Source organism: Peromyscus californicus, unplaced genomic scaffold (genome assembly GCF_007827085.1).
Source record: "Peromyscus californicus insignis strain IS unplaced genomic scaffold, ASM782708v3 Scaffold_22__1_contigs__length_63687245, whole genome shotgun sequence".
Classification (NCBI taxonomy): domain Eukaryota; kingdom Metazoa; phylum Chordata; class Mammalia; order Rodentia; family Cricetidae; genus Peromyscus; species Peromyscus californicus.
Genome location: NW_026294525.1, coordinates 39256843 through 39282394, shown reverse-complemented (window position 1 = coordinate 39282394; position 25552 = coordinate 39256843). Strand labels below are relative to the sequence as shown.

The following is a 25552-nucleotide window of genomic DNA, read 5'->3' as shown; positions in this document are numbered from 1 at the left end:
TTTATAATGCCCATAACAGTGCTTTTTCAAGGGAAGGAATTGAATATTTTAGTGCTGTGATAAAATGCAAGAAGGCATGCTGCTGTAATGTAGTTGGCCTCATCTGGGCACAGTATGAACAGTTGTATTTATGACAGCCATTTCACACTTTGTATATTTGGGAAATGGTGAACTCTTTATGTGTTCATATATAAGGGTTTGTGAAACTTCCACAAACTTGTCTAATTTTGATTTCTAAAATTATTTTATTTAGAGTGTCTTTTATTTTGTTTATGAGTTTGTGTGTGTGCTCAGGAACATGCTCATATTAGCAGAGGCCTGAGGACAGCTCTCAGGAGTAGGTTCTCTCCTGTCACCTTGGGAGATCTGAGGTTGAACTCAGGTCCTCAGGACTTCAGCCAAGTGTCTCTGCCTACTGAACTACCTCACTGCCCTTGCTTCTTTGACTTCAGATGTGATTGAATGGTGTCAATCTGGGAATTGGAAGCCAAGAGGCTGACTACTTCTCACTCTACAGAGATAATGTGTCCATCTTTCTAGGGCTGCTATTTTGTCAAATATACAGCTGCTGGGTCACCATCTAAACCTTCATCATATAGAGGATTCTGTATTTTCACAAACCCATTCATAGTTCTTCAGAAGGAAGGTTTGCATTGCATTTCTTTATTATAAACAGAAAATACAAGAAGGAGTGCTTAGTTATTGATGCTGAATGAGAAAAAGAGGAAGCCCATCACTGTCCTTCAGCTGTGTTCAAAGCTCTTTTGTTGCTCATTGATGCATAAACAAACCATATGAATCTCTATTGATTTGCCCACACAATAGTTGAAACTTTCATCAGAGGCAGAACCAGTTATGAGATGAATGTATCAAAACCACATTCTTCCCTGTTTGATTTAGTCTCACAGTCTCTGCTCTGTTTCTACTTTATCCACCTGTTATATATGAATGTGAACTACGTGAGCATCATTTTCTAACTTAGACGGCTGCTCTTCCAAACATAAGCAATCTAAAAAGAAGAAAAAAAGAATAAAACAGCAAGCTACATCTTTCAGAAACTTGTCTGCATTGAACTAATGGATGCGGGATAGAAAGCCAATTTTAGATATCCATTTACAAGTGATATTACCCCTTGGAGTGTTGACAAGATGTCTATTTTCAGCAAAGTAAGTGGGTGAAAAGAAAACTGTGTTTAACCCTTGTGCTCAGAGATAATTGGACAAAATGCTATGCAGGTAGGGAAATGTTGGCACTGCAAAAATCCAATAGGTCGTTACACATAGGTAAAGGCTACAAGTTCACCTTGGGAAAAGAACATTGGTTTTTGATGAAGGGTGATTTTTTTTGTCTCAGATATTTCGGTGAAAAATGAGATAGTTCCGTGGACCTTAACTGATTATTTACAAATCCCACATTGGTGGAATGTGCAGTATGCCTGATTGGTTTTAAATGTAACCAAATGGCAATCCCATCCAATGAACATGGATAGGTAGCCCAGGGATTAGCTTCAAACTGGCAACTCTTAATGCTTTCCTCTAATAATGAAGCATTACTAGAAAATGAAAAGAACAAAACATTCAATCATCAGTGTAATAGGCCCATAGCCAATATGTATCTTTATTTAACATTTGTATTTGGAAAACCTTGGTTTCAAATCTCTGTTTTGATATCTGGTTTTAGACAGCCTATAGGGGGAAGAAATCTGTCCTTCCATTTCTTCATCCATACTACTTAACATTCTATCCCACGTCATAGTATTTATTGTGCGGGATCAGAGATGATACCGACATGCCTTATACATTGAAAGCAATAGCATCAAGTTATGTGTGGACACATGAACAGTCTTTTCTTATTCTTCATGTTGGATTACCATGATATCCTTCCCCCTGGGATAAACCCATGTTAATTAGCTTAGTTTCCTTGGTAAAGTGTTAGATGAAGACCAAGTACAAGCAGCATACCAAAACTCAGTATTCCTTGAGAAGTGGAAATAGGTCAGATCTTGCTCCTGCCGTTGTTTTAGGATGTGTCATCCATCGAGTTTCTGTTCCAGAGAAACAACTTGCATAACCTTGATTTGATTAGTCATCTAAAAGAGTCCATCCATTATCAACACGGGTGAAAGCAGATGGCCAAGAAATACTTAGCCAATGATTTGATCGTCTGGCTTATGCTATGGTCAACTGGCCTCAGGCTCACACAAAGTGTGTGAATCTTTGCCTTTAAGCCTGAGCTGCTCTTGCTTGGTCTTTGTGAAAATGCTCATTGCTACATGCTCCTGACCAATGAGACCAGGTTCCAGTTCATGTTTTAAAATGTAATCTATAGATTAAATTCCTCAGTTGCTTAAAGTGCTTATGGGCTCAAGGGTGAAAATGATCCCTCACTTCAACCAGAAGGAATTTATTCACCCAGTATTCTCTGAACTCTTTAGATTGGGGTATATAATTTCAAATGGAGACTTGTTCAGTACAAAATTATACATTACTAATGTCAATGAAATCACTATTTTCCCTGAATCACTTATAGAAGCCCATTTGAAACACACTGGGACATGAAATTTACACAGACATGAAGTCTATTGTCATTTCCATAACTAGAGGGAAGAGAAGTTCAAAATATAGATTTTCACCTTGCTTTCAAAGCATTCATTATATTGCACTATTTTCCCATGCAGCAAATGTGTAATAATTTAATTCTTGAAGTAATATGGCATTAAGGCTGTTGTAGTAATCTTTTTAATGATGAAAAACCTGAAATGTAAACACAGGAACTAGACTAGCTGGGATCATATAGTTATTGAGCAGTGAAGCTGGAACTGGGATCCAGGCAGCAGTGTATAGTGCCTGCCCTCTTAGGACTCTGTGTATTTACAGCTTTGAGGTGTTCGTTCTTCATCATTCCACAGGTAGAAGGAAATACAACTATGTCATGAAAAGGAAGGTGCTTTGTTTTTGATGCAAGCCATGGTAAACAATAAAATATTTCAGCTAAAGGTAGGGTTTTACAAAAGGCTTTAATTTTCTCTGTTCTTTATTGGAGGATCAAATAAGCCAAGCTGTAACTCAAAACTGTAACATCTAGTAGTGTAAAACTGGCAAGACTTGAAGCCTCGTGATTCTGAGATGAAAATGTAATTTTTCAGCTAGTTGGACCTTTAGGTACTTATTTTCTCTAGTGCAAAATGAGGAGACATGCATTCATTTTCTCATTAGTAAAATGCACCAATTTTCTCTACTGTAAACTGGGGGAAAATGACAGTTCCCTCAACCTAGGATTGTATCTTATGGAAAATTAAATAGTGTACATGTAGCCAAATGAATTTTAGTTGAATGTGGGATACATTTCTCACTTTATACAAAATAATTTCATCTTTTTTTAAGCTTTCATTCTATTTGGCTGTGGCAAATTTATCCTTAGTCATTTGGTGAGTAATGCCATCTCTGCTGTCTGATCAGTCCCAAGAATTTATGTCACATCAACCCATTATAAGAACAATGGTTATTTTACTGACTGTATTGTACTTGACACAAGCTAAAGTCATCAGAGAGGAAGGAGCCTCTGTTGAGAAAATGCCTCCATGAAATCCAGATGTAATGCATTTTCTCAATTAGTGATCAATAGGGAGGGGTCAGCCCATTGTGAGTGGTGCCATTCCTGGGTTGGTGGTCCTAAGTTCTTAAGAAATCAGACTGAGCAAGCCAGGGGAAGCAAGCCAGTAAGCAGCACCCATCCGTGACCTCTGCATCAGCTCCTGCCTCCAGGTTCCTGCCCTGCTTGAGTTCCTCTCCTGACTTCTTTTGGTGATGAACAACAATGTAGAAGTATAAGCCAAATAAACCCTTTCCTCCCCAACTTACTTTTTGACCATGATGTTTCATGGAAGCAATAGGAATCCTAACTAAGACAGATACTACTCAAATACTACTTATCATTTAGTTAAGTGGATTACTTACATTTTTCTTTCTTTTTTTTCTGGGTGTATGTTCTCTCTCTGTCTCTCTGTTTCTGTCTCTCTCTGTCTCTCTCTGTGTCTCTCTCTTTCTCTCTCCATCTTGTCTCATCTGGGACTCACCAAATAGGCAAGGAAGGATGGCTATGCAGTGAACTTCAGAGACTCACCTGCCTACCTGTCTCTATCCTATCAATACTGAGATTACAGGCATGTGACACCGTGGCAAGGCAAGAACTTTATCACCTGAGCCATCTTCCCAGGCCCAATTCATTCTTTTAAAATCTTCCAGAGAGTAATTTGTAAGCCCAGGTCAAATCTCAGCCTCTCATGTAAGTCCAAACTGTGACACTCGTCAATATACATGTTGCTATAGGTCCTCACTATAGAGAGGTGATTGCCAGTTCCTGTTAGTCACTAAGGCACACAGTGAAACCTGGAGATACTCAACGTACCTATCCACACATTTTCTCATACCCTGGTGCATACATCATAATGCAGCTTCATATACTCAGAAGTAATGCTTAGTCATTTTGTCTCCTGATTTTATCTTATTTCCATCGTAAATCACAAGGTGTGAGGAGGTCTCTTATAATATGAGGACATACACATACATCTCTCATCTGGGTGCTCCCTCATCCTGGATGATGATTCTTCTCTTCTAGTGTTTGTTGTTGGTGGCCTCAGAGCTTTGCATAGGTGTTTGTGAAGGAAGAACCTGGTCCTCATGAATCCCATTTCTTATAAAAACTTAGCTATTAGTTTCAAAATACAAAATTTTCACTAACTCCTTATCTGTTTATAATTGCATCCCTTTAATCTTCCTTCCTGAAGCAAGGAATGAAGTACCAGTTACCTCAAAACTCTAAAGGAGTATTAAAGGTGGAAATATTAAATTACAAAAATAACTTTTTTTTTTTTTTTTGGTTTTTTGAGACAGGGTTTCTCTGTGTAGCTTTGTGCCTTTCCTGGATCTCGCTCTGTAGACCAGGCTGGCCTCATACTCACAAAGATCCGCCTGCCTCTGCCTCTAGAGTGCTGGAATTAAAGGCGAGCGCCACCACCGCCTGGCTACAAAAATAACTTTAAGTATATACCTCAAAATATGACACCATCCATGATCTATCAAGAGATTGCCAGGATAGATCAGTGTTCAATAATTAATCACCACAGTGACTGCTACTCTTGCTGCCTTTGCTGTTCATAAAACTACTCAGCATGAGGTAAAACAGGAGTGTCTCAGGCTGTGAGACAGCAAAAGGACCTATTTGATTAAAATCCAGCCTAAGGCAGGAAGCATCTACCCATGTGTCTGCTGGCTCCTGAGACCTAAGGGAGTGTTGCCATATGGGGTGCTAACTATCAAACCTGTTCTTTAAGTATCTGTCTTCTTACTCACCACTGTTCAACCTCATAAACAGAAATCCTCTATTGATGGGCCGTTTTATGTATAAGGCAGGCCTTTTCCTGGAAATTCCGGCTTTCTGACAAAGTGTATGATAGAACAGATGGATGATTAATGTCCTCATTGATTATGATTTGGTTAAAGATAATGGACCAAATTATTAGTAATGATTACACAGCCAGATAGAGTTGGAGTAGCAGCTATAAATCACCATAGTACCAGGCAAATTCCTTTCCTCATATTTACCACTTTCATTATTTGAAACCATATTAAGTGAGATTCATATCCTCTTTTAATTATATATAGATGCATACACACACATATATCTCTCTCCACACACACACAGACACACACACACACACACACACACACACACACACACACACACACACACACACACATTGAGCATCAAGGATGTGTCAAGCATTGTTCTAGGACATACATTAGCAAGCCAAAGAGAAAAGTCCTCACCCTCATGAGATTTACATTTTAGTGAGGAAAACAGGCAATCAATAAATTAAAGGGTCAAAATGTTAGTATATTAGAAAGCAGCGATAAGGTTAAATGAGAGAAGACATTTAAAGTTTGGAACATGAAATACTTAAGAGTTTATAACTTTAGAGTACAAGGCAGGTCTAAATGAGACTGTTGCTATAGTACAATGGTAGAGAATATGCTTTGGTTGTCCATGAACCCGCAGTTCAGTTCACTTCAAACAGATGCATGCACAGATGAGTTTCCATGATAAAACAAAATGGTACTTTGTATTGAACAACTGAAATAATGGAGAAAGTACCACAGGTATATGGGTAGAATTTTCCAGGTGGAGAGGACAGAAACTGTGAAAAGGCATGGGCAGGGGAATGCTGCTGATGCTTAAGACTTAAGAACAGAGAGGCTGTAGTTGAGGGGGTAGGAACAGAAACACAGATAAGGTCCACAGAGAGACGAACTGTGAGGTGTGTGATAGGAGACACCGGACTATTTCTAGGGATTCCCTTTTGCTCTAGGATGGGATGTCATTGGGGCATTTTTAGAAGAAGGGTAACATGATCTCATTTTATACTTAAGAACCTCACTCTGGCTGTCCTCATGAAAACAGACAGCATGTCGTCAACAAGGGAAAGTGAAAGTTCACTAATTTCTGAGCTATTACAGTAAAGACGTTAATGTAGTTAAGACCCACTAAATTCTATTTCTATAAAAATCTCTTTTTATTATGCTTCAAATTTAAGAATTTTGAGATGAGAAATTCTAAATTTTACAACTCAACTTACATCTACTCACTTTACACTTAAAACACTTCCTAATTTATGAGCTGCAGTTTTGCCCTTTGAAGAATTACACCATGAACCAGAGAACTGATCTCTGTGATGATATATTGTGTACCCTAATAAAATTTGCCTGAAGAACAGAGAACAGAACAAGCCACTAGATTAAACATAGAGGCCAGGCAGTGGTGGCACACACCTTTTAATCCTAGCACTCAGGAGGCAGAGATCTGTCTGGATCTCTGTGAGTTCAAAGCCACCCTGGACTACATGAGATTGACTCAGTCTGGGAGAAAAACAGAGTCAGGCAGTGGTGACACACACCTTTAATTCCAGTACTTGAGAATCACACACCTTAAATCCCAACACTTGAGATCTCATGCCTTTGCTTGGGAATTCACACACCTTTAATCACAGCACTAAGAAGGAAGTGATATAGTGGTCGGAGAAAGGAATATAAGGCCTGAGGAGACAGAAACTAAAGCCTTTTCAGGTGAGGAAGCTCCTTTGGCTAGAGGCCTATCGGCTCAGGCTTTTCAGACTGAGGAATCCTAGAGGGAAAGTGACTGTGGCTTGTTCCTTTGTCTCTCTGATCTTCAGGCAAATTTTATTAGGTTACACAATATATCACCATGGACCTCAATGAATACATACCACAGAAGCATGTTTACGTGATAGGTAGGGCATGAGTAGAGCAGGAAAATTCCAGTTCTTGTTTCTTCTCATCTTTCTGATCTTGTATTTCTCCAGCTGAACCAAAAAATGTTCAACTCCTGGTTCTACAGAAACATTGATGTGTTCTACAAAACTGCAGATATTGCCAAGAGGAAAAAATACCACATGGTTAGCTCCTAGCCTCCTGTGGTACCAATAACTCAATGGGCCAGTATTAGAACTTGTTCACAGATCATGCTGTCTTTCTTGTGATGTTTAAATTCAGCTGTTCACAATAATGTGATAATATCTTCTTCTTCTTCTTCTTCTTCTTCTTCTTCTTCTTCTTCTTCTTCTTCTTCTTCTTCTTCTTCTTCTTCTTCTTCTTCTTCTCCTTCTCCTTCTCCTCCTCCTCCTCCTCCTCCTCCTCCTCCTCCTCCTCCTCCTCCTCCTCCTCCTCCTCCTCCTCCTCCTCCTCCTTCTTCTTCTTCTTCTTCTTCTTCTTCTGCTTTCAAGTGTAGGTTCCCATGAGTCTCTAATATGCTCTTTGTCATATTATCACTTGGTCAAAAGTGAAGTTTATAGTTGGAAACCATCTATGTTGTTTCACTGATTCATACTGATTGAGCATTAACATCTTAGCATGAAAGCTATTTAAAAGGGCATGTATAAAGTGTCTGTCAGATGGATATTTAGGAATTTTAAGAAATAATTAATGAAATATTAAAACCCTGTCTTCTTCTGCGAGAATAAGCGAGCAAATTAAATCAAGTAGATCATCTACTGGATAGTATTGAACCACCCTTCTCACCCCTTTCATCTTGTTCCTTGAAGTTGCAGAATCCATGTGTTAGACTCACCAGAGCGTATCCGAAGATATCAAGGTTTCAGAGTAAAGGTTATTGTGTATTACAGCAGTGGTAAAATGCAAATCCATTGAAATTTCCAGAAATACATAAAACCTGATAAACTTTTATTTAAAGAGAAAAATCTTGCCTAAATTTTCAGATCTTGAACTTTCTAGTTTCAGGACTGCAGGTGTGTCAAAGCCCCCCATTCTCTATTATCACCACGTCATCTCCTGAATTAGGACCACACTATCAGGTCAAACTGTGACATTACCCGGGCACTGTGCAAAATAGTAATCCATAGTTGATAAATATAGTCAAGTTTTGAATAGTAATTAAGCATACTCCTTTTTGTTTTGTTTTGTTTTTGCCACATAAAGTTCCAAGTCTTGGTTCAACCTATAATGGTCAATGGTAAGTTACTTTTTAAATTAAAAATAAATCTAATACAGAGATCATCTATACTTCATTTGTATACGCAGTCATTTATATCTGATGAAATGGTTCTATAAAACCACTATATCTCTGTTCCATGGGGGAGTATAGAATCTGACATAATGGAGTAATTCAGAATGAGTCAAAACCAATGGATAGTAGTAACTTGACTAGTTTCATTCTTTTTATATTTTTGGCAAATTCTTAAGTAATTTACATTAAAATATTTTTAAAATTTTTATTTGCTGTTTTAAATATATCTTATTAATTTGTTGGCTATATTAAAGAGCAATAAGCATTTGACATTATGTGATGCCTATAGAAACTAGCAAAAAAGTATTAGTGCACATTTTACTATGTTTAAAATGCAGTCACTAATAATATAAAATGAGGACATGACCTTTCCAAGGTATGGCTGAGGAGGTTTTTACTGTAGATTTGAGGGATAGTATAGCCACAAGCATCTGGAAGAGTCCAGAGCAGAGAGACAAAGTAGTGGAGTAAACATGACCAGCAAATTGAACTAGGGAGAGCAAGAGAGAAAGAGAAGGGGAAGGGGAGGGCCCAGAGAGAGTCAAGAGACAAGAGATCAAAAGAGAGCACATGGCTAAAATGGCAGGATGCTGTAAGAATAGGAAGCTGGGGAAAGGGAAGCAAAAGATGTGGAGAAGTTTAGATTAGTGGGCAGGGTGAGTAGAGCTCATGGGAGCCAGGATGACAGTATGGACTCTGGCACGTACTTGTGATACTGAGAGAGCCTGGAGGCCAGTTTGCATTTGGTATGCTAATAGGTGCCAAAGTTAGCCATTTGTCCTGAGTTTCTTTTGGTCTTGACACAAATCAATGGTAATTTATGTGTTTTAGGTTGCATACTTTATTTTCTATTTATTTTAATACTATGCAGACATACCACTATTTTTTTAGGAGAGATTCACAACCAAAATATATGTTAACACACATACACACACACACACACACACACACACACACACACACACACACACACACACACACACAATTTATACAAATATAAACATATGCATAGATAAAAACATGTAGACATAGAGAAAATTTTATCTAAATATGCTATGTGACATTCTAGGATTTTTTTAGAACCATTGTGTTTTCTACTTTTTAAAATAACTTTATTCATATATGATAAAATTAACATATATATCTTATATGTTTTATTATCTTTGTTAAAGTATTTAACACCACTTTGAATTAAATTCCTATTTATGCTTTCTTCAGAAAGCACTTTCATATTTTTAGATTATCCTGATCTTAGTTATATTAGAATATAAATATCACTTTTTCTTATGCTTTGTTTTCAACACTGTTTTATAACAAATTTGCTTAAATTAGCTCAAGCTGGACTTCTCACATATGTCATTATTATAAGATACACTCAATTTCAAAGTAATTTGAACTTTGAATTCTTAGAAGAGTTACACTGAAACATCGTAAAACTCACAAGTTATTTTGTTAAGATAATGGAAGGAATTCAGGCAATTTTCTTTGCCTTTCATCAAAAAACTCATGATGATTTTTCTTAGAGAAAATAAGAAATAATTGGTAGATTGTAGTAGTCTACTGACCAGACTGTATATAACTCACTGATTTTGTGTGAGTTCTGAATGCCTTTGCAGGACTGTGATTACATAGGGAGCTGGAATAATCCTGAGCTCCTTGAAACAAAAAGGACTGGGAAACTCACAGGCAATAACACCTTGGTGACCTCTGAACTGCACAGCTGTATGACAGTGGACTTGACCAAGTTTAGCTCTGTCTGGAATTTGGGCTTACTTTTTCCTTTGGAGTGAAAAATGAAGAGTTGGTCAGTGAAGCAAATGAACACAATCAAGACAACTGGAAAATCAGAGATCAACTAAACAGCAACAACGAAATAATTCCTCTGACTTTAAAAAGCCTTAAGAGTACGGAATTCTGTTATTATTTCGGAGTTGATTACAGGTTTTGTTTTATCCACTTAATTGCTTGCCTGTGAAAAAAATTCATTTCATGTAATATAACTTAATTTAACATACTATTTTGAAGCCAAGTTATAACCTGACACATCGGACACAAAACCAACTGTCTTACAAAAAAGTTTTCCAAAGAGTTTTATTAATAAGTAATTCTTTATAACATTCACAAACTTCTTTCAGTGGTCTCTGTTGTTAGGTCAAGCTTGGTTTATTTGGCTAGGACATGTTGACTTATTACTGTAACTTGACTACCCAAGGATCTTTGTCTTCATATGTGCTCATGCTCACATGCTAGATGTGTTTGTGTATATTATATGTATGTGGGTGCACACATATTTTGATTGCTCTAAATTTTAGTTAGGTAAATTGGTATAGAGTGCTTTGTAAGATATTGAAGAATAAGATATATTTAACTGAATCTTTCATCAACATTTTACAATTTGATTTTTTTCCCTCTAACTCCATGACTGATCTGGAACACAGGTGAAATCATCGTTGAGATATAATAGTATAGAACTAATATACTTGAACACTCTTTCGCATCATGAATAAGATATATGAAGCAAAGTATATGGCTATCACTCATCAGCTCTAAATGGACATAGATATAAATGTGGATGTGGGTGTAACATACATGAGTTGTATATTCACACATCATACATTTAATGATCTTCCTTTAAAAGCAAGGACATGGGATGGAGAGATGACTCAGCGGTGAAGAAAGATTCAGTGCTTCCTGATCTCCCAGACTACCCAGGTTCTGTTCACAGCACACATATCAGGTGACTCACAGTTGTCTGTTTCTCTGGCTCATTGGGATCTAACTTTTGATATAGGCACCTACACAAAGCTTAGCCAGATTCCAACAGTGTGATCACACACACACACACACACACACACACACTAAACTAAAAGTTAAGTAAGTCAAAATTAAGTAAAAATCGAAGAAAATGAGCAACGTAATGAAAAGAGTTAATTATATTCTTCAAACTTTATCTCTCTTCTGTGATTAACAAACTCAAGGAATTAAAAAAAACCAACTTAGTCATAAGGGAATTTCAAAAAAGATAAGTCTATTCCAACATTCTTTAAAGCTTCTGAATTTGGCAATGGAAAATGTTATCTTTCAGGACCTTTGCCAGTAAACTACATTAAAAGCTCAGAAGTGTTTTTCAGAGCTCTGAAAACAGCACTCTCCAACATCCTGATAATGAATCCTTACGAAATTGTCAAGCGCAGGAAAAATGGATGGAGAAGATCATGATTCTGTATCTATAGGTCAAAATGATTGCTTTTGAGATATCCAAGGCATCTTTATAACTTCAAGAATCCTGTCTAACATGGATGGGTGATGGTTCATGGGACATTATTCCTTATACTGAGCTAATGGATATTGATTGATTCTGGAAAAGGGGTGCTATTATCTTCATTTATGTACCTACTCCTGAGGCCTCTGACTCCAACATACAGCTCTAAACCCATAGTCACACTGATGGCCTTGGTTAAACTCAGTGGGTCAGAACTCATAAACATGAATATGAAAAGTGATTTATAGGAAAGAAGGATGGGTAGACAAGAATTATAAGAATGGTCTGTATTCATTGTGTGTGAAAAGAATCAAAGAAAAAATATGTGTGTAATTCTCAAAGAACAAATCTAATTAATAAAAAAACTGAATACTGATTGATACAGTTCTTTTGCTGAAATTTGTTTCAGCATTGATTATGTTGGTAAGACTCTTGAATTAAAATATACACAATCACTTCAATGTTCTATATTAGGTTATAACACATTGGATATATTATTTTATAAATAATGTAGCAATATGCATCATTATAAAGCAAATAGTGTTTTGTGTTGCTCTATCAACTTAGAATGAGTGCACCAATAAATAATTAAAACAAATCATGCTTAAAATGAAGTGTAATTCAGCAAACACGCACATATATATGAATGTAACAAAATTATTCCATATACGTGTATCTTTTTCATATGAGATATGTTTGAATATATATTTTACAATATCTGGGAAACAATAGCAAAGCAGTCTAAACCATGAACTATAGACAAATCATCTTTTCCACGTAGTAGACATATAACCTAGTTTAAGTTAGCCTCTCTAGATTTTTTTTTGGTTTTAATTTTGTTGGTTTGTTTGTTTACAGCGATATACAATAAATCCCAAACCCTTTGCGTGCTGAGCACATGTTGTATCTCTGAACCATCCCCACAACCTTGCTTCCTTATTTTTAAAATGGAGAAAACATTGCCTCATTCATTGCATTGTCTGAACTCACTAAATAATACATACTGATAAAATGCCTGAAATCGTTCTGTGTGTATTAATGGTAGTATATAAAATGTGTGCGTGCACAGAGAACAAGATGTAAAACGTATCAGTCCTTAGTGTTTTGAATTTTCAAGTATAAGGCATGAAATATATTTTGTATTTTGACGAATTTTATCGTTTCTAACATGGGCCAGTTATCTAGAATGCAATAATGGAAGCGGTGAGGGAACACTAATGCTGGCAGAGGATATCACATCTTACTACGTTCACCTCTGTCAATAGGGAAACACATAGTGTGGCTATCCCTTTTCAGAACAGCATCACTGGAATTCACTCTGGTGAATTCAGTCATAAAGCTACTCTAAAAAACACAGGAGACATGGTATTTGCCAGTGCCAGAAAGAGAACACTTCATTACAAAAATCTAAAATGTTCCTGCAGCCAACTGAAATGGCATTCTCGTGTATTCCTAGTTAGAATTTCTGATATAACCCACCACTGCAATAACTGGTGGACAAGTTAGCAATCTTGAGAGCATAGCTCCTTTCATTTCAACCCTTGATTGGCCTTTAGCAGTCACAGTAAGTGAGGCTGTCATCCCATCTTCCATCCTTATGAAATTGAATTTTATGAAAGAGACGTCACCTAGAGTTTGAGAAATATGATTGACATCTTCCATATAGCTACCTTGCACTAGTCAAAGAAATAATAACTGTGCCCTGAGGCATGTGCTTGTGTCTGGGTTTTTGGAGAAGAAGAGCAGCTCAGAGGGAAAGGAAATGGAGAAGACATCATGCGGGTCATTCAGTCACTATGATATCCCTTTTACCAACAAGAGCATCCAAGCTATCACCTTCAATTATGCTAAATATTCAGTGTATACTTAACAGGGACAATCTCAAAATGTTGGTGGCATTATCCATCTATTGCCTCAAATAAAAGAAAGACAGCTAGTGGGAAGAGAGTTAATGTATCCCAGTAGTATTTTATCTTAAATTCTTTTAAAAAAATGCATACAAAGGCACACAAGTAGATTTTGAGACTAAACCTGAAAGTTGCCTTTATATTCTTGTCTAATAAAGATACATGATGCATATTTTGGACCCTTTATCAGCTCTTCAGAAAAAATGTCTATATCTACCTAAGTTGACACATTTTAAGTTCTCCATAATATGTTTACTATGATTTTTTGTTAAAAATATTGTATTTTCTGTAGAGACAAGTCATTTGCCATAAGAAAACAAACCTTTGTGATAAATGAAAATAAGAACCTCACAAGCTATTTCTGTTTGGCTTTTACTAGGCTCTTAATGGATATGTAAGTCAGTGCTAAACAAATATGTGATGCTGTGAAGCTTGGCAACTTTCTCTAAGTATCTGTAGTTTTTATGAAGATAGTCAGACCCTCATCTGCTGTGCTCTGTACCAATCATGTTAGCCATAGACTGATGTTTGTTTATATGTGCTGGGCTAACACTGGGAGACTTGAAAGTGAATCAGAAAAAAACAATATGTGGAACCATAATGAGGACTATCTGGTCACTTCCTTCCAGGCTATCTCATAAATTTTGTGTATCTCTGCTTCAGTTTCTGATATAATATATACCATAGTCAATATGGATTCTTCTAGAGAACATGAAGTGTATCTATCAGCTCATTGGTGATTCTTATTCCCAAATCTCTCTAAAACCTAGGTCAAGGCTTTGGTTGGCTTACTGTTTTTAGTATTTCACCAATTCTTATAAAGTATATGTTATAAAATTTCAAATAAAAACTGCATAGTTTTCTCTAAATTGTGCATATCTCACCTATTTTTTTATTGACTTGATCTTAACTTTATTGTGTAGAGACTGAAAATGCAAGATCTAGTGGTTACTCTGCTTTTTTGAACTCACACCTCTAATGTGCTTTGAGTGACACCTGAAAACTCCCTAGTAAAACTGTCATTTTGATATGTTCTAGGTCTTTGAGAGGTTAGTTTCTCATAGAACAAAATTACAGTCTCCACAGAGAAATCAAAGCAGTGATCTCTCAACTAAATGGACCTCTTCTGTGAACGTGTTAGTCCATTTCACACAGACCTACTGAGATGCTAAATTTGGTAAATGAGTCTTAGGCTATGTAGGTTTGAAACGACTTTGACACATAACTTCTGATAAGTATCTTTGGTTTTGGCCTCATAGGAACTACATTGATAGCATTAACTAACTGCACTGAGAGCAGAAAATATCAGTTCAACTTTTTTTCAATACAAATGTTCTGACCTATCTGTGAAATCATCTGTACCATGAATTACACTATTTGTAGGAATGGAATAATAGTAATAATTATGACTATTTTGTAGGGTTCATGATGACTCTGTGAATTTGAAAACCATAGACTTCAGGCATAAAAATAGATACAAGTTTATTTTTTGATCTTGTTCCAAGAACAAAGAACCTTTATATTTGTTTTCCTATTGAATTAGAAAAGCATGTATTGCAGAAGTACTAACAGTTAGTACGTTGCTAACAAAGTATGAATAACATACCATAAAGATCTAGTATGTTTAGCTGCCAATAGCTTGTAAAGAAAAGGACATTTGTGTCAGAATGCAGGGATTTCTCTATAATTACGATATTGAACATGTTAGCCTTTGCGATGGTTAATATATTCATGTGTAAAAGAAGTATAATATTTGCTAATTTTTGCATAGTTTTAGGGGAAGCCTTAACTGAAAAACATTAAGGTTCTAACAGGGTGCCTACAATAAGTATTGTTTAATTATAATAATTATGACATCAGAACCCAGATAAATTTATCCAGTGAGAGAACAGAACTTTAAAATATGATGAGACAATATTAAGATAAATCCACAGCATTTTTAAAATCCTCAGTTACAAGATTCAATAAATGTTAATGATTGCATGGCATACCCTCCCATACACACATTTATAAAACAGCCTGTGAACATATAGAAAAAGAATAAGAAACTTTATGAGTTTGTAAGTTCATTTTAATGGGAAAGAATTTTTTATTTGTGCTCATTTATTAACATACTGTGGTGCTTTACACAAGGTTTTTATGGTTTTTTTTAACTAGTATAATATGCTATTCATCAGCTTGTCTTTTGATAGCATGAGTGTTGACTATGAGATGGTTTTAAATTGCTATGCAGAATGAACAGCTGTGAGAAATAATAAATGATTTTATTATTATTAACAACTAGAATATGAGGTATTATATTTAAAATTATATTTAAATAAAATTGTTATCAAAAGTAGGGGCAACCTAAATTAACTATTCATTACTACACCTGTAAATTTTCTCAGAAAAATATGAGTCTGCTTTAGTACAAATGCAACGTATCAGAATTTCAAGTCACAGGAAAATTCACTTCTGTAATAAACATAATGTTTCTATTTGATTCCTTTGTTTCTATGTGAAGCCACTAATACATTATTATAAGTCTTTTTTATAATGAGTACTATTAGTCTTTTTAAAAATATTTTATACTTATTGAGTTATTTTATGCATGCATACTCACCCATACATAAACATGAAAATACACACACATGTGTGGAAAGGATGTATGATGCAGGGGGCATGGTGCATATGTGGAGAATAGTTCTCTCCTTTCCTTCCATTATGTGATTTCTGACCATCCATCTTATGTTGTCAGGTTTGAAGGCAAAGAGCCTTTACCTAAATTCTTTATTCATATTAGCTATGTGGAGGCAGATCTTTATAATGTTCTTTTTTGGAGGAGTCATAAAAGTTGGCAACACAGGCAATGGTGTTTGGCAACTGGGTTTTGTTAGTTGTTGCCATGTTACTTCAATAGATCTGAGACACTAGGTACCATGTCAGAGAAAATCACTCTTCAACAGCCTCCCTCTACAGAATTTAGATTTTTTGAGGTATATCTGTCACAGTATAATTTGTATTCATGGCCAAAAGTATAAGAAACATTAAATCATTTCTAACTGAAATAAACTAGCAGTTGCAAATATCTAGAATGATATTTGAGGTAAAATACTGGTATCTGAATTTGTATGCAGGCTGAAATGTGTGTTAATAGTAGCAATCATCTTAAAATGCAAACCACACATTTAATGCATGCTCTGTATAGATATTACTCTTCATTTATCTGCATGAAGACTGCAGGAGATAATCTGTTACAATCATCCATTTTATGAATAAAGAGAATGAGATGTATAGAGATTAGGGGAACTAACATGATCACACCATGAGTTCAAATCTAACATCAATTAATAATTTTAAAATATGAGATTTCAACTGGAATTTTATGCTGGTGTCTGTTCTAATCAAAGTAATGCAGGCCAGTTCTATTTGCTATGGCATTGTAGAGGTGCTTGCAGCGTGTCTGACTGTGATAATGGTGTTGGCAATGGTTAATTTGTTCTTAGTGAAAATCAATTATTTAAAAGAGATGATTCAATTTAAATAAAAAAGTGTTATTCATGACCCATCCTTTGCCAAATACCTGATAATTTTATTCAAGTGTAAGTAAACGCTCTTGGGTGAAAACCCTGTTGCCTTGATCTGTGGTTACTGGCTATTTACTGTTGATGATGTTTAAAGATGATCTTCTTCATGTTTGATATGAATAAAATTACTGAGATGGAAATGCTGTCTCCTTTATATAATGTTTGAACACTGATGTGTGTTTGCATTTATTTTGTCCACCACAATCAAAAAAGGAGAAATGATCACTCTGTTTATACAGTGTTTTGATTTTTGACATTGGACGTTTTGTGATAGGCTAAAGACCTCAGTGTCCCAGTCACATTGTGGAGTCACAGCAAGCCTCTAAGATATTTATAACTTTGTTGGGATTCAGATTAAAACTATGAGAAACTAACATGCAAACTCAGACTATACATACCCTTTGGGGGCAATTTGGCCTGTAGACATATTAATATAAGTCTGTTTTGTGTATTCACACTGGTGGCATCCAAAACTTAGAAGCAAATTAAATACCTAAATTTGTAGATGTAACCAACCGTCTTATCAAATAAGAAACACAGAGCCAATTCAGAGAAGAAAACCAAAAGATCAGAGCTAAGAGACTCACCCTTCCTGCTTCAGCGATCCTCTTCAGTCAAGAGAGCTCTCCGAAAGGGACCTACTTCCTGTGTGTATGTCTTTATAGTCTTTCTGTTCTGCCTTCTCATTGGTTGTAAACCCAAACATGTGACTGCCTCGTCACTGCCTGAATGTACCGCCCTCCAGGTCCTTAAAGGCGTGCGCCACCGCCGCCACGCACTTGCTATGGCTCTAATAGCTCTGACCCCCAGGCAACTTTATTTATTAACATACAATTAAAATCACATTTCAGTACAAGTAAAATACCACCACATAAATTAAAATGAAATGCCTTAATAAAGTACAACAATGTAGGTTTGTGAATGTACAATGTGCTAGTACAGAAAACATGATGGATTTCCCCAAGAAGGAAACTACACAAAGTCATAACCACACTGTAGTCCCATTTATGTAAATAAGGGATGAGAAAACTGGATCCCCACATGTTGCAAGTCCATGCACTTATCCTGGCCTCTCTATTTTTATTCTATTGCAAAGCTGTGTAGTCTACAGTAGTGTTCCATGTTTGTACTGGTGGCCTTTGAAGAAAGAAAATGAGATTCCTTGGCTCCTCCAAAGCATTAAAACATTTAAGGAAAATGATGCCACATTTATATTCTGAGGCAAGGAAAATCTTTGTTACAGAGTCAGAGAGAAAAAAAAGAAAGAACTTCATTTTAGGCACATTGTCGATACAAAAATGACAAATAATATTTCTTCAATTTTGTTGTTGAGTTTTAACACAAAATGGCAATGTGCTGGTAATGCATCATTCCCAATATGGATTTTTACCATGGATAAATATAATGACAAATGCATAATAAGGAAGATTGTTAACATCATCACTCACGTTGGTGATCAAAGATGAGCCCCTAATTTGTTGAAAATAAAAACCTTAAAACAGTAGTAATGCCTGGGCCACTATGATTTGTAGGCCAAGTAATTAAAGGCAATAAATTATATATTTATAATAGACTGTTGTGTTGAAGGTAAACAGAAGGACCAAAATTTAGGTGGAAGAAAGGACTAAGCACAAAAGCTGTTTATATTTAATGTTTTATGTGAAAATAAGACAGTGGAAAAAACAACAGTACTATATTTTTCCAGGCCAATTCCTTCCATTCATATATCAGATTATTTGAAGGGCATCAGGTAAATACATTTAAAAGTACCCCATGGGCAAAACCAGAAAACCACTAAGAATGCATCAAAAGAGGCAAAAAATAAAATAAAACCAAAAAAAGCAAATCGTGAATTTTGCCTTCACCAAAGATAAGATCATGTCACAAACTGAAAATTCGGTTAAAGATGCTCTGTACTCTTCCAAAATAAAAGGAGTAATGAAGCAATATACTTTCTATCACCAGTATAATGCCTATAGCATAACACCAGGATACATGGAGACATGGAGTGTGTGTGTATGTGTGTGTGTGTGTGTGTGTGTGTGTGTGTGTGTGTGTGTGTGTGTGTGTATATCTATATGTGTGTCTGTGTTTGTGTGTCTGTGTATGTCTGTGTATGTTTTTGTGTGTGTGTATGCGTGTCTGTGTGTGTGTGTGTGTGTGTGTGTGTGTCCCAAAGATAATGCTGTCTTCCTCAATCACTCTTCTACCTTGTTTTTTGAGATGGTCCTCTTATTGCCCTGGAACTTGCTGATTTGCCTAGAGGGTCAGCCAGCAGGGCCCCAGGATTTTCCTGTCTCCACCTCTCCAGCACTGGCATTACAAACACTATACTTGGTTTCAAGTACTACTATTGTGACCACAGGATAATCAGTCACGCTACATCTTAGAATCCTTAGTCTACATAATCTGACAGTCATGTTTATGTCTTTGGATTTGTCCATGACTGAGGAGGGGTATGTGTGTATCCAGGACACGGGAGGGGTTCAAACAATATCTTACTCTTGTGTTTATTACTCTTTCTGATGGAAGGAAATCTGAGGAAAAACTGAACCATGGCTAAAAATTGTCACCCGTCTTAGATCACTGACTTCCATTCCTCAGTGTAGCTTTAAAGTACAGCACCTGTAACAAGGCTATTTATTATGTACAATGGAATAATGAAAAAGAAGAGATGGAGTGTGTCTGTGTGTGTGTGTGTGTGTGTGTGTGTGTGTGTGTGTGTGTGTGTGTGTGTGAAGTATCATTTATAAGGTTATTCTGTCTTCATAATTTCAAGAGCAAGAAGCTATTATTTCTGTCATGATGAACCCAATAAATATTGTTAAATTTTCATTTTAGCCTTGTAAACTTAGCAAGTACATTATTGTTTACGTATTTTTATAATTAATGATAGCAGTATGATCTTCTTGTGTAATTGTTCCATTTATTCAAAAAGTTCCCACTGCTTGACTGATAGGCTTTGTGCTTATCTCCTGCTGTGTCCCCACAGTTATGATGCTCAAAATACAAAAAGTTCAGATTTTTCTTACTGCTGTCTTTCATTTCTGTTTACCATTTATTCATAAGCAAAGGGGAAGAAAACTTGATGTGGGAATGAGCTTTCATATACATTATTAGGAGTTGTTCTGTCAGAAGAACTACTTAATCTTCAGCACTATTTATGAGGCACTCAAGGTGCATCCAGCATTGCTTTGTTTCACAGATAGATCTCATTTATCTTGCTGAATACTCGAAATAGCTAAAGGAATGTTTCAGCTTCCTGGAAAGCAGTTCATTTATGAAGCTTCTATGTTCAAGCTCTACAGACTTTTGTGGTGATTAGCCAATCAGAATATTGTATTTCTTTATCTGGCCCTATGATGGATTTAGCATATGCAAGGGACCACAGACTAAATCATCATCATCATCATCATCATCATCATCATCATCATCATCTCATCATCATCATCACTATCATCATCATCACCATCACCATCAACCCCTTCGTCCTTTCCCTCCTCTTCCTCTTATCTTTATTTTCCTCCTTCTACCTATATCCCTGAAAAGATGCAGTATCATGATCTGTTTAGGATGGGTTGTAACAATTACTGTCATTGCATGGTTGAAGCTTTGCTTTAGAAAATGGGGGCATTATGCAAACAGCTGTTGGGAATCTCTTTTCTCTTTCAAGTCCCCAAGAGGAAGTCTGTTACTTAGCTAAAGAACTGAAGTGGGAATGATGCCAATTCAAGAAGTCTTCAAACTAGGCCATATGGACAATTTTAAACTTAAAATATGCATATAGGTAACATTATATGAAATAAGCAGGTTGTATTTATGTATTTAGGAACACACACACACACACACACACACACACACACACACACACACATAAAGGAAAAGAGGCCATGAACTTGAGAGAGAGCAAGGGGTGTACATGGAAGGGGTGGAATGGAGAAAAGAGAAGGTGGAAACATTGTAATTATACTATAATTTCAAAAATACTGTAAAATATATACTATTTTGAGGGTGGATATCTCTGTACACACACATGGGCTTCACATGTGTGCCACTGCACATATATGGAAGTCGAAGGAAAACTCTTGGGAGATAGCTTTCTCCTTCCACTGTTGGGTCCCTGGATCTAACTGGAGTCACCAGGCTTGCACAATAAACACTCTTGCCTTTTGAGCCATCTCCTTGGCCCCATAGGTATTTATTTTAAGAACAGATTGCCTGGTTTGAGAGTCAGCGTTTCTGACTGATGAGAAATACCATTAAAGCATAATGATATTAGTAAATTGGAAAGTTTTTTATTAAATTATTTATTTTACATCCAGATCACAGTTTCTCCTCCCTCCTGCCCATTGCCTCTTCCCACCATCCCTCTGACCCCACATCCACTCCTCCTCCTTTCTGTTCGGAAAGGGGCAGGACTCCCATGGGATATCACTAAAACATGGCATATCAAATTACAGTGAGACTAAGCACCTCCCCATGCAATAAGATTGGGCAAGGCCACCCGGTATGAAGAACAGGCTTTTAAATGACCATTTCATTTTAAATCGTTGCCTAGTTTTCCTGAATCTTAGTGTGTACTGTTGAGACCATTTGCAGTGTTTTTCTCTGACAATGAGCTTGTTATCAGTCTACCTGAGGACAGGCAAGACAGCCAAAAGACGATTCGTTTTGTTAAGTCTAATGAAGGATTTGTCAATAATGTGTATTTCATTATCTAATGTAAACAGAAATTTCAGAGCTACTGACAATTTGTTGCTGTTATTTTGTTGTTTTTATTTATATCTTTTCACTGCTTAAAATTCTTATATGTCTTAATTATTAACTGGGGAGAATAGATTAGATTTTCTTGCTTTATAAACAATGGTGACATTTTCTTGTTTTGTTTTTTGTTTTTCACATTCTTATTTCCCTTTTCGCCCTTCTTTTCCATTGCCCCTATAATGAAAACTGTTTGCTCTAGAGCTCTACACTGGAACTGAAAGGGCCCTTTCTATCTCTTGAAGTTCCTCATTTTCCAGTAGGGAGTCAAACACTCAGAGGAGAAATGACTCATGTAGCTTGTTTGGTTGTAGATCTTCATCCAGAATTCCAGAGATTCCCTGACTTTCTTCTTATTCCATTGTATCAATTCCCCTTGTGAATACCCAACTTACAGAGCAACATTTGAAGAGATCCTAACAAGCCCTGCATGGGGACTTGCTTACTTTTCTGGTTGATGACCTCAAATGATTAATAGTGCATATAACAATATCGTGTGTGTGTGTGTGTGTGTGTGTGTGTGTGTGTGTGTGTGTGTGTGTGTGTGTGTTTGTGACTGTGCAAACAACATCTTATAAACAGTATTTGGTGTCTCCACAGAATTATGCCTGAAAGGCGAGTGGCTCTCGTGGATACTCAGATAGTGTTCTTTTGCAATACGCCTGAACACTTCATTCTCACTGTTAAAAAATGCCCCATACAATAGTAGAGTTATACTTGCTCATGTTAATGTCACAGTGGGCCTTTCATCTCTGACCCTATGATGTCTCTCATTTGTGCTGACCTATTCCATCCTCTTTTGCTATTCTAGGTTTGTGTGCTGGAGAGGCAAATATTTGATTTCCTTGGATATCAGTGGGCACCTATCCTGGCAAATTTTGTACATATTATCATCGTCATCCTGGGTTTGTTTGGAACTATTCAATATAGACCTCGTTACATAACAGGGGTAAGTACCTTCCCGCGTTTACCTACGTCACTGAACTGGAGAAAGATGTGCAAGCTACCGAAGGCCTCCAAACTAAATGCATATCCTACTTTAAGGGTGGCATAATCTTAAATCATGTGTGTATTTTCACAGTTTCAGACTACATCGATAGTAATTGTGTTTGACAATGGATATAATCATATTGTATTTTCATTAATTGCACTTTGGGCAAGTGTTTTCATATAATTCCAAGCAGAACCATGACCCTGTGTTTCTCAATCATCAGGTTGTGGCCTCCAAATTTAGAAAATTTGATAAGATTGCTTTCTCATTTAAAATAATCCTGTCTCAAAAATTAGATAATCATAGCTTAAAACCACCGCAAACAACTATGTACTACTGATGTGAAAATTTCAATACACATTAGGAATAATGTTTGAACGAGTTAGAAGGAAGAATATTTTGGACCACTGTCTCTGTTGTTCCTGTAATTCTCATTTTGACTCAGAGGAAGTATTTTGCATTCCTATTCAAGTCAAACTAACTTAACATAAAAGTGAATCTCAACTGTGTTTCAGTTGCTATGGGAACCATAATAGGATTTTTTTTTTTTTACTTAGTATGTGCCTCAGATTTCTGCTATCATTCTTCATTAATGTAGGGGTTTTATTTGATGATCCTATTGCTGTTTTTCAAGTTTAAACTTTTTTATCCTGTTCTATTTTTGACAAGGGACTTATATATAGTATAGGGACTTATTTTCAACGTTAAAACTAGTTTGTTATTACAGCATCTGTTAGTACAGTTGAAGATGGCTTCCTTGAGCTCACATCACCAGGGCTTCTCAGCTCCTCAAGTTTCATGAAACTCCCTTCTCATAAAAGGTCCCCTTGTCTGGCTAGTATACTACTCCTGAACACAGAGGAGGTTCACTGGAACTGAGGCAAGAATGTACTAGAAGTTGCATCCAAGAGGTTCAGTGCCTTGCAAAGGAAGCAAGAAACTCTATAGTCCATGCATCCAGGAATGTGCTCTGGGAAAGGGCATGCAATATGTGTAGCGAGGTAGTGATTATGGTGTAAAAAGTGTTCTATTGAAGGGCAAAATTTTCTATGTTTAAGTTATGATAATATTGCCCATTTGACAATTTCACACAAATATACAGATTATGTTTATTAGATTCCCCTCCATCGCTCTCTTTGTCACCCTCTCTGGCTGAACTTCTTTTTCTTCTTTTATCCAACTAGTCTCCCTACCTTGTTGTGTGTGTGTGTGTGTGTGTGTGTGTGTGTGTGTGTGTGTGTGTGTGTGCGCGCGCGCATGAGTGCCCACACATGCCCATGCCAATGACTTTCATTAGGATTGCTCCCATGAGCATATAGATGAGGGATGTTTACTGGTGCTTGGTCAACTTAGTTGTAACTATACCACCACCTGAAGGAAAATAATTCCCCTTCTCCAGCGACCCACTGAGTTCTTATAACTTCTCAAGGAGGGGAGGGGATTCATGAGACCTTACTTCATCAAAGACAGAATGGTGTTGGGTCCAAGCTCTTACAAAGTGGATGCAGGTAATTACAGCTGCTATGAGTCCATGAATTCAATGAGTGTATAAATTACAGAAAACACCTTGCACAACACTTCTCCCCATCCTCCTCCTCCTCTTACATTCCTTTATCTCCCTCTCATGTTTTGTGGTCTGGGGAGTAGGTGGCATAAAGGTTCTGGTTAGGGCTGAGTACTTAACAGACATTTACTGTCTGCACTTGGGTCAGTTTTGAATCTCTGAAGCAGAAGCTTCTCTGGCCAAGGCTGGGACAGCACAGTTTCTGAATACAAACATAAATACTTAGCAGGCATTTTGACAACATGTCCCATTAGCAAAACAACTTCAGTAATATCTCTCCTAGGACCTATGAGTTCTCTAATCAGTGGGATTTGACCAGGTTTACATGGTCAGGAATGCGTTACCTTATGACCTTATGAATGTGACTCATATTCAGTCAGAAAGATTCAGTTATTCTCATAATAACTCTGCCACTGTTGTACCAGTAAGCGTATCTTGTCTGTCAGATCAGTACTGCAACATGCCAAGTCTGCATTGGTTAAGACAATGGATGACTCTTCTCTTCTGGCAGCTGGCATCAGACTTTCTAGCACAATGAATACTAGCTGGGAAAGAGGGCACTTGGTTTATTTTCCTGTGTCCTATAGCCAAAGTATATAGTATCTTCATAAATATAGCCTTACAGTTAAATTTTGGTGTGAAACCAAGAACAATGGCAATGGCCTGTGTAGTTTTTGGTTGCTTCTGGTACCTCCCTAACCAACAACTCAGAGAGCCGTGTCTCACATTTGGCAGTGGGAGATTTGTTTAATAACTGTTGGCTTCTGGGAGCAGCATTAGCCACTCCTGCAAAGGACCTTCATTCAGATGATCTTTTTTTTAGTTTTTCTTTAAAAAAAAAAAACAAAACTGGCCAGGCAGTGGTGATGCACACCTTTAATCCCAGCACTCAGGAGGCAGAGG

The 25552-nt window shown here is 36.7% G+C and overlaps 1 protein-coding gene across 4 annotated transcripts in view; it reads left to right on the top strand.

Moving 5' to 3' along the window:
- Nkain2 (sodium/potassium transporting ATPase interacting 2) overlaps positions 1 to 25552 on the top strand; it is a 1070529-nt gene that overhangs the window by 442663 nt on the left and 602314 nt on the right. For all 4 annotated transcript variants that reach the window (XM_052751299.1, XM_052751298.1, XM_052751297.1 and 1 more), the window contains exon 2: positions 22906 to 23043. In XM_052751299.1, coding sequence (XP_052607259.1) covers positions 22906 to 23043 — 138 coding nt within the window. The remainder of the gene's footprint in view (positions 1 to 22905; positions 23044 to 25552) is intronic.